Here is a 9,587-nt window from a genome sequence, read left to right on the forward strand (position 1 = left end):
CGTTTGCATGCTCCGTTGGAGAGCGATTTTGGTACCTAAATGTACTGTGCGCGACGTATTTTGGGTTTGGGTCGCGGGATGGGTCCGCCGTTGGAGACAACCTTACTGGATATTGGATGGATGAATGAGTCTCCTCTGCAGGATGCCACGGCCCCACCATTCCTGACTCACCGGCCGCCATGAGGTGAGCATGCGTGCATACTGAATTAACCAGGAACTGGTAAGCGAAATCTCATCTCTGTGGTCATGTTTTTAACTGTTGGCGGTACTATTATAAAAAATGGTTTTTATCTGTATATCACTAAAAAGTTCCCACCTCCGTATCATCGGCCGAACTTTTTTTTGCCCTCCATACCATTCCGTCAACCTTCCATTCAGTTTTCACCGGTAGCTGCCATGATATGTGAGCCTGGCCAGTAAAAATGTGCAAAATACCCCTCTTCGTGCGCACAAAGGTAAAGCCCTGCCTCCTCGCCGCCGCATCCTGCCTCCTCGCCGCCGGCCCTGGAACTCGCAGCACGGTGAATCCATGACGTCAAGGTACACGGACAAGCCTGAGCACCTCTCCTCGAGCAGCTCGCTCAGCATCTCCACGCTCCTGCCTCTCGCCGCGGCATGAACGACCCGACTATCATCTCCAGCCGGAACACGGGGCCGCGCCCGGCGCCGCTTTCCCGTCCCGGCAATTCGTCGAGCACCTGGGCAACATGGCGTGGTCGAGCACCAGCCTCAACACGTCGGCGCTCCCTCCCCTCGCCGTACAGACGAGCAGCGGGTCCCTGCTCAGCAGCTCCTGCACGAACGCCACATCCCCGGCCGCTGCCGCCATGTACAGCACCCACCCGCCGTACCCGGCCCGGAGCAGCGTGTTCTCGCCACCGACGGCGGGGTGGTGGTTCCTGCACTCGCACTCCAGCAGTAGGCTCCGCGCGATGGACGCGCGGTGCCAAGTCGCGTCGGCGAAGCGGGCGTCGTCGTCCCACAGCGCCTCGAGGCGGTGGATCCAGCGGAGGGAGGTGGGCTTGATGAGCAGGTCGGGGTCGAGGTGCAGCAGCTGGCGCACGATGTCGTAGTGGCCGTCGGCCGCCGCCCAGTCGATCGGCGACGCATACTACCACTGGAGGCTGGTGCTCTCCCACCACAGAGGGAAGTAGCAGGAGGCCTGCTCCATCGCCGAATCTCAAGAGATCTCGCGTTGGCTTGCCGCTGCTGGCGTGCAGCTTCGAGTGACCGTCTGAGCTCTAGTCCACCACGTGTTGCTCCGCCGGGCTCCGTCCACCGCGCGTCGTGCTGCTCCACCTGCCGCGCGCTGCTCCGCCCGCTGCGTGCCCCTGCAGCCGCGCTCCGCTCTGCCGAGCCGGGGGTCCGCCGCACTCCGCCCTGCCGCGCCAGGCTCTGCGGCTGCCCAGGTGCGCACGGGCCCACGCGCTGTCGTGCCCACGCCGCACCTCGCCGAGCTCCACACCGCCGCAACTCTGCTCCACCGCGCCTGCGGTCCGCCTGAGCTCCGCCTCGCCACGCCTGCGCCTCGAGCGCCGCTGCTGCCAGGCCTCGACGCCGCTGCGGCGTGCGGCGGCCGGAGGAGCAGCGCAGGCGCACGGCGGCCAGGCTGCGTCGGCGGGTAGGAGCGCCGCGCCGCCGTCCGCGGGCCGCCTAGCCCTGTAGCGCCATGTCGCCGCCCGCCTCGCCCTGTTGCGCGGTGCGGTGCCCTCGGACTCGGAGAAGCCGGATGCAGGGGAGTGCGGAGCCAAGCTCGACGAGGTTGTGCGCGTGCGCGTCCACGGACGCCACCTCCTCCGCCGCGGGCCGCTGGGCGCTGGCCCTCGGCCCCTCGCTGGCTCTCGGGGATCTCCGGGAGAGAGACGGGGGTATTTTGCACATTTTCACTGGCCGGGCCTACATGTCAGGGAAGATAACGGTGAAAACTGGATGGAAGGTTAACAGAATGGTACGGAGTACAAGTTTAGTCGATGACATGTAGGTGCGAGCGAATTTTTTAGTGGTACACAGATAAGGACCATTTTTATTTTTTAGTGGTATACAGATAAAGACCATCTTTTACAATGGTACACATCTAAAAGACTCAAATAATGAATCGACATTGGTAAAAAAGGACAGGTTTTTTTTCTGAGGGGTCAAAAAGGACACTTTGGAAGGCTGCTAAGCATTGACAGGCACTTGCTTTGTGCAATTGAACGTTTCAATGCATACATACTCCAATTTTTCTGCAAATTGGTGGTGAGCACGCACATCGTATGATGCATACGTTAGTGATTGAAAAAAAAATTAACGAAAGAGTAGACATGTTCGTGAGGGCATACGGAAACGAGGTTCAACAGATGTCAGCTAATAAAACAATTAGTCTGCCAGAAAAAAAAAGGGGAAACCATGTATAGTTCTCATACAGTATGACTGGATAAACTCCACGGCACACTCGCCTCTTCAAGATTCATTCGCCTGGATATATTTGAGCAGACATTTGTGCACTAGCTAAAAATAGGAGTGAACACTGGCCAACAAAACACGGGCCACACAGTCAATCTCTACAAGAAACCTCAACTAAAACAAACACAGGATGCATTGCAGCTTTTTCACCTAGGATTGGTGCTGTGACTGTGAGATTTCTGTTTCGCCTTTGCCTTCTCTATCAGGGGCTTCAATTGCTTCTTCTCCTCGAGAATCTTGAGGAAACTGAACAAGAATGGCACGTAGTTGTGCTTCCTCCTCATGTTCTCCGTCTTCCACTTCTTCAACTTCTCTTCCTCCATTATGATCTTCTCTGTCACAGCCTCAATCTGAGCAGCTACCTCTGCTAGAGACTGCTCGACAGATGGCACATGCCTGCTGGCAGAAGGATCACTCATCTGCTGCAACAGGCTCTCCCTCTTCCTCTGGAGGTCTTTGAGCTCTGCTGTGTACATTTCCTTCCGGTTCTTTAAGATTGCCATCACACTGAATCTTATCTCATTCTGAGAGAACCGGTCAATGTGCTCTTGAATCACAGGCTGCGCCACCCTAAGCCACCCCGCCTCATCAACGCCACCTGGGAATTTCCCCAGGCTTATCGGCCCTTCCTTTAGTCCATCAAGCTCATACAGGACACCATCCACTGGAACATAGCTTATGAAGTGGTAAACATCATCATCCTTGCTAGATGGTTTCTGCTCTTCCGGGACCTCTGACCTTGCAAATGAGTTGTTTAACATACGGATGCTTGCGCAATTGACTATGGCCAATCCCTTGAGCTCGGGTGGCAAGTCCTTCGCAAACTCCTTTAGCCTTTTAAGCTCGTCACTAAGGGTGATGCCAGGTGAGTTCAAGAGAACAGAAATGATAGCTTGAGTTGCACACGCGTTATTAATTATCTGCAAGTGAAGAACATGCTTGATTTTAAAAGATGCAGATGAATAAAGGTGGCAGAAGTAGCTTGGTAACTCAATGCTTCTGACCTGGTTGGCAAAGAAAAGGTTTGGGATTGCATCCTTGATGACAGGACGCTCATCCTTTTCTGGAGGTCGCCATTTGTACAGTACTATGAGCCCATATATTGGCCTAGCAAATGCCAACAGAAATAAGGTGAATTTAGAAGGAAAAGAAGAAGCAGCAAATATTCGCGGTAATGCTAGATGTAGGATAACATACTGAAGATCACCGAGCGCATCCAGGTCAAGTGAGTAGAGTTCATCAACCTGATAAGGGGAAAAAAAATAGCATAGCATATCATGCTCTGCTGGCTTTTCTGGATGTAAAACAAATAAAAAGTTTCACAAAAGAAAGACGAAAAGGCAGAACCTCACTCTTGTTTCCCAAAACATTAAATTTATGCTCTATATTGCTGCACAATATATGTAGGTTTAGTATTAAATATTTAGCAAAGGTTAAAAACTTGAAAAAGCTAAAAGGCTATGTTCTGGCATACTTTGTGACAAGAGGGTGCCACAAAAGCTAAAAGGCAAATTCTATAGGACAGCAATTCGTCCGGCGATGCTATACGGTGCTGAATGTTGGCCTACAAAAAGGCGACATGTCCAGCAACTGAGTGTAGCAGAGATGCGGATGTTGCGGTGGTTTTGCGGGCACACAAGGAGGGATAGAGTCCGGAACGAAGTTATTCGGGATAGGGTCGGAGTGGCACCAATTGAGGAGAAACTTACTCAGCATCGGCTGAGATGGTTTGGACATGTCCAACGAAGGCCTCCTGAGGCGCCGGTGCGTAATGGGGTTCTTGAGCGGGTCGACAATGTAAAGAGGGGTAGAGGTAGACCTAAACTGACGTGGGATGAGTCGGTTAAGAGAGACCTTAAGGATTGGAATATCTCTAAAGAGATAGCTTTGGATAGGAGCGCTTGGAGACTAGCTATCAATGTGCCTGAACCTTGAACTTATTTCTTTTGGGTTTCATCTCTAGCCTACCCCAACTTGCTTGGGAAAAAAGGCTATGTTGTTGTTGTTGTTGTTGTAAAAACTTGAAAAAACTAAAAAAAAGTATGACAAAAGGCCACAGGGATCGATAGAAGAAGAAACAGTTGTCACTGGCTCACTGCTACTATCTGTTTATGCTAGGGTGACAGCAATGCAGTTCAAATAAAGTCGTTGTGGGCTTATAAAAGGTTTCTTACATGGTTCAGGTAGCCTAGAGAGGTACATTAAACTAATGTGATGCCCATTTATATGTTTTAGGGGACCCTAAAAGCATGCAAGGGCTGTTTTATCACACAAATATCTGTTTCCATCACGAATTGTAGCATGCAACATCTGTCATAAAGTATTAAACAAGCAAAACTTTGTCAGATATCCTCAGTGTTAGTGCCAGTGTGGATAGTTATTGCTACTGATTCCATTCTATGAACAGGTGCTCATTTTGGTACAGTGCATACACACCAGAATCACAATCCAACTATATAATTATGAAAAGGTTGGGTGACTGTTTGCTAACCATCAACATTTATCAAGAAGATAGACTCAGAGTGAAAGTAGTTGATTACTTACTTGAAGACCCTTCAGTTGCATCTGCTGCAACAGGTCTGTAAAAACACCTGTAGCAAGATAAAATGCTCATGAGTTTCCAGAAAGGTGATCAACAAATACAAGGTGCAACAAGGAATGAAGAGTCTGCAGTTGAGCTGGTTGACATATATAATCAAGTGGAGGAAGAGAGTTCCAGGCTCTAGAAATTATTTTATCCCATTCCAACCATAAATGCATAAGATAGGAAATTCTAAATTGAGAATAACCATTCAGTTAGTCTGACACAATCCAAAATGAAAAGGCAGAGTAGTGTGTGTTGGTGGCTCTTCGGTTTAGTGTGCTTTGTTAGCAAGCTAGTGTCCCCAGCGTGTCTTAACTTGCATGGAGTTGTACTTCAACCTATTCGCTTTCTATAAAAGCAGGGTGAAGCCTTTTTCAAAAAAAAATGAAAAGGCAGAAATACTGCAAAATTACAAAATGAGAATGGCCATCATGTTACTCCGGATACAATGTCCTAAAACACCTGGGCGCTCTCCTATGGTAGCGGACAGATGTAGACAACTAAGCATGCACATCTCAATTTTCCAGCCTTACTAAAGTCAGCTGCAACTCACATGTACTGTTACGAGGTATGTACATTCTCCTAATTTATGTATAAGAAATACTACTACAGACAGACTGGTCTGGATGCTATAGTATCAGCATCCAGTGAAAATAACATTGACATTTATGCATTCATCAATTAGCACATGATAAAGACCTTGCACACATAATACATGTAGTATTAATCAGTAGAGTTGGGCAAAAAGGCCAATCAGAGCTATGGTGGAATGGAACGTTATCAAGTGTGACATGTGTTTAAAAAAAACAACTTTGCAATGTATAACTGCTTGGCAACAGAAAATAAACTTACCGGGGTCATTCTCGATCGCAGCCCAAGACATGTTGAGACGGTCGCTCCAATTCTGCACATAGAAAACGACAGCAATAAAGATGCATTGCAGAAATCGGCTGTAGCAGATAGGCTATGAGCGCAAATAAAAGTGCAAGGAACCCTTTCTACGTTTGGTCCAGCAGCTTCTGAGCGCAGATGCAATTCTCAAATCGGATAAATAAATAAAAAAAGGTAGCCGCTGAATTGGGCTTGGCACCCTAAACCCAGCGTCTGGCTGGCTTAGGCCCTGTTTGTTTCCGCTTTTTTTGGACCTCGCTTATCTGAGAATCAAGATTCTGAGATAAGCCAGCTGCCTGGAGAATCGGCTGTCCAAATAAGCTGGGTGTTTAAGAATCTTGATTATTTTGAGACAATTCTCTCAGTTAAATAGTAAAACGTCTAAAATACCCTTCTTCTTCCTCGGGCAGAAACAACCGAGCAGGCTTGCCGTGGACCCTCCACTGCCGCTCGCCACAGGCGTGGCTTGCCGCGGACCCGTGCCGTCGCCGCGCTACGCTGCTTGCCGCAGCCTCAGGCCGCCGCTGCTCGCCGGGCTCACTACCCGGGCGTTGCTGGCTGCGGCCTCGCGCCGCCGCCCCTAGCCCGCCCAGGCCTGCAGCTCTGTCCGGGCGGCGGCGGGCCGAGGAGGAGGGTTGCATGGCGTGGGGCTCCGCCCATGGGCTGAGCACGACGCAGATACGGGAGGCGGCGTGGGAGCACCGAGCTCGGGTCCCCGCGCGGGAGGCACGCCGTCTCCCCCGAGGGCGGCGCGGGAGGGGACGGCGGGCGGCGCAGGAGGGGGGGGGGGCGGCGCAGGAAGGGGCGGCGGGCGGCGCAGGAAGGGGGCGGCGGTGACGAGATCTCGGGGGAGGAGGGCTATCGGGAGACGGGGCAAGGGGCAGGGAGGGGGTTCTCGGGGGCAGCCGGTGGAAAATCCACTCGAAAGAATCACGATTCACGTTGTGTGGAGGATTGTTGGGGGAAGCGGCGGCCCAAACAATCGAAAAATAATCAAAGTATTTGGGTGGGCTTTTCGTTTATTTCCACCGAGAATCCGTTTATAAGCGGAAATAAATAGGGACTTAGTGTGGTCATTCAGGGACGGAAGCAGTATACGACATGAGCGTCCATATTTTGCAAAAAAAATCGAAGTTAGTGGGTAAAATATATGGTCGACCGCAAACATTGGCATTTGCAGTTTTGCCATTGGCCCTACATTTCATAGGCACAGATGGTCTCACCGTGTCATTCACTGGGAGTGGCAAATTCACGAGTGATCAGTGTTTGCAGTCCTAATATTGCAATTTTTTCGGTTGGGGGTTGGGTTGTTCGATTTCGCAGCTGCAAAAAGTGGCGGAACCAGCATTCAAATCTGGGGTAGTCCCGACCAAATTTGGTATAATCCAATACACAATACGGTATACAAGTACAAAATATGCAAAAATTGAAAAGAGAGGTGAAATTAGAGCTCACCACTGAATGAGATGAGAGAGACGAAGACGGCGAACTGACCGGCGTCCTGGCCGCAGGGATTTCCGGCCGAAACCCTAGCTCGGGCCGTCCGGCGGCTGCTTGGCACTACGAGGCGGGGCCGTGAGGGAGAGCAGGGAGCAGGGCAGCAGCGACCGGCGCGGGCGGAGGAGGTGCAGCAGGATAGCAGGATGGGGCCGCGGAGGCGCGGAGGCCGGAGGGCAAGCGCTGCGCGGCGGCGCTTCAGCTGCTGGGAAGAGGAGGTGCGTCCAGCAACCTATCGCCTCTCGGTCACGTCAAGGGGAGCAGATGTATTTTGGGCCGACACAAAGAGAGAAGAAGTCGGAGTGGCGGAGAGGAGAAAGATGTGTTTGTTTCCATATCGAACAGGCCCACGGACCACAAGTGGCAGAGGCAGTTGGTAGATAGGCCCAATAATATATAATTCAGCAGCAGCCCAATAATCGCGGCCCAACAAACTACAACAAGCCGGCTGTTTGTTTTATGCATAGGAAATCCGACTGCAGCTGTTTGGACCACCGCCGCGCGAGAAAAGGGTTGGTTACTTTTTTCCCTTTCTTCCCGTTCTTCTCATTTCTTCTTCTTTTTGTTTTTATTTCCATCTTTTTTAGTAGTTACAATAATTCATGTATTGCATAAACACATACATTTTGAAAATTTGAAATGCAACATGCATTATGTGGAAGCTATGTCAACCATTTCTGCATGCCCCCCCCCGCTCTAATCAAGAGAAGTCAAAACGATCTATAATTTAAAATGAAAAGAAGGGAGTAGTTATCAAGGAAAACGCTTCTTGTTTAATTTCTTGAACCTTGTAGGCACCAGGTTCAACAGATTAGGGGTAATAAGGCAAGCAAGAACACTTCCTTGGCACCAACAGTTTGTCCAGATATTAAAAAGGGCATTTTCACCCATCGCCAACAATAACTGGCACAGAAGCTCTGAAGAAAGCTTCAACCTCCGCATCTACGTGTATTTCCAATGCCGCCCAAGCACGGTCGTGATCCACTCTCTTCAGCCAGAGCCACTTGGCCAGTTTTAGATTGGGCACACCCAGGCCTGGCCGGCCAATGTTGTCGGACGGGAAACAGTGGGCCAAACGACCATATATGCATTTGGCACGGGCAGTTTGATTAGAGCCTGACCTAAAGAAATTTCTGCAGAGCGAGTTGATCTCTTGCACTGCCCTGCCCAAGGTGGCAAGTTGTTGGCCATCAACGTGTACTAGATCGGTATTGCAGAGGCAACCGACTTGATTACAACAGGCAGCCGACCGGCCACTTGTTCTCATCAACTGTCCTCGGCAAGGAGCAAGCTTTGTTGTAACAAGCTCCTAAGTCTTCACTTGACCTACACTTGCAAAGTTTGAATTCTTCAAATTTGGAACACAATCAAGTTCTAGATCTTCATCTAATGGCTCAAAGCAGTCTCTTCTCTTCTCTTGGGTGGCCTCAGGTATTCAATGCGTTAAAGGCATCATAAATGAGCCAGGGGATGACCTTATATAAAGTGGAGAAGCCCCCATAGCCGTTGCAAGCGCACTGCAGAAAAATCAGGACCATCGGAAGAACAGATGGGTAGTATTGAGGTAGCATCGGTTAAACCGGTCTCTCTGCGTCCAAATAGTAGCCGTTGGAAGTTCTGACATTGTGCACAGGCCTGCGTCATTACACCGGTCCATGCTCCAATGGGGCATCGGTTAAACCAGTGATGAAGGGTGTTTTGGTTCCACCAAAACAACGTCTCTGGGCAATGGTATGCCCAATGCACCGATGCCTCCTTGATAAGCGTCGGTTAAACCGGTGCTGAAGGCAAGATCAGGTCCACCCAAACATGCTCTCTGGGCAATAGTACATCCATTAGACCGATGATTGCATTTTGACCGTTGGTTTATCCGGTGACCAAAGGTATCTTCACTTGATTCCAGTTTGCATCAAAGGAGATGAGCCGACAGGGGTATCGGTTCTTCCGCTAAGTGTCGGATGCATCGATGCTCAAGCATCGGTTAAACCGGTGCTGCTGTTTTTCTTGTTTTGCAGCTGAATTGACTTGGATTTGATTTCTTCTTCGATCGTTTCTTCTTCCAAGTGTTGTATTGACTTCTTTTGACTGTCTTGAGCTGTATTTGAGCGACTGTGCAAGATTTCTAAGGCCTACTCAATTTTGGTCAAGCTACTAACTCAAGAATCCCTTT

At 50.2% G+C, this 9,587-nt stretch overlaps 1 protein-coding gene across 1 annotated transcript; it reads right to left on the bottom strand.

Annotated features, from left to right (window-relative positions):
- Positions 1 to 2,312: 2,312 nt before the first annotated feature.
- On the bottom strand, positions 2,313 to 7,695 carry LOC120709263 (ubiquitin carboxyl-terminal hydrolase 2-like). The gene is made up of 6 exons (XM_039994817.1): positions 7,376 to 7,695; positions 5,882 to 5,933; positions 4,990 to 5,036; positions 3,643 to 3,689; positions 3,450 to 3,552; positions 2,313 to 3,365 (listed from the first exon to the last, which is right to left on the bottom strand). The coding sequence occupies exons 2-6, from the start codon at positions 5,910 to 5,912 to the stop codon at positions 2,592 to 2,594; spliced, it is 1,002 nt and encodes a 333-aa protein (XP_039850751.1). The 5' UTR covers positions 5,913 to 5,933; positions 7,376 to 7,695; the 3' UTR covers positions 2,313 to 2,591.
- Between the last annotated feature and the right edge of the window lie 1,892 nt (positions 7,696 to 9,587).

This window comes from Panicum virgatum, chromosome 5K, assembly GCF_016808335.1.
Source record: "Panicum virgatum strain AP13 chromosome 5K, P.virgatum_v5, whole genome shotgun sequence".
Taxonomy (NCBI): Eukaryota; Viridiplantae; Streptophyta; class Magnoliopsida; order Poales; family Poaceae; genus Panicum; species Panicum virgatum.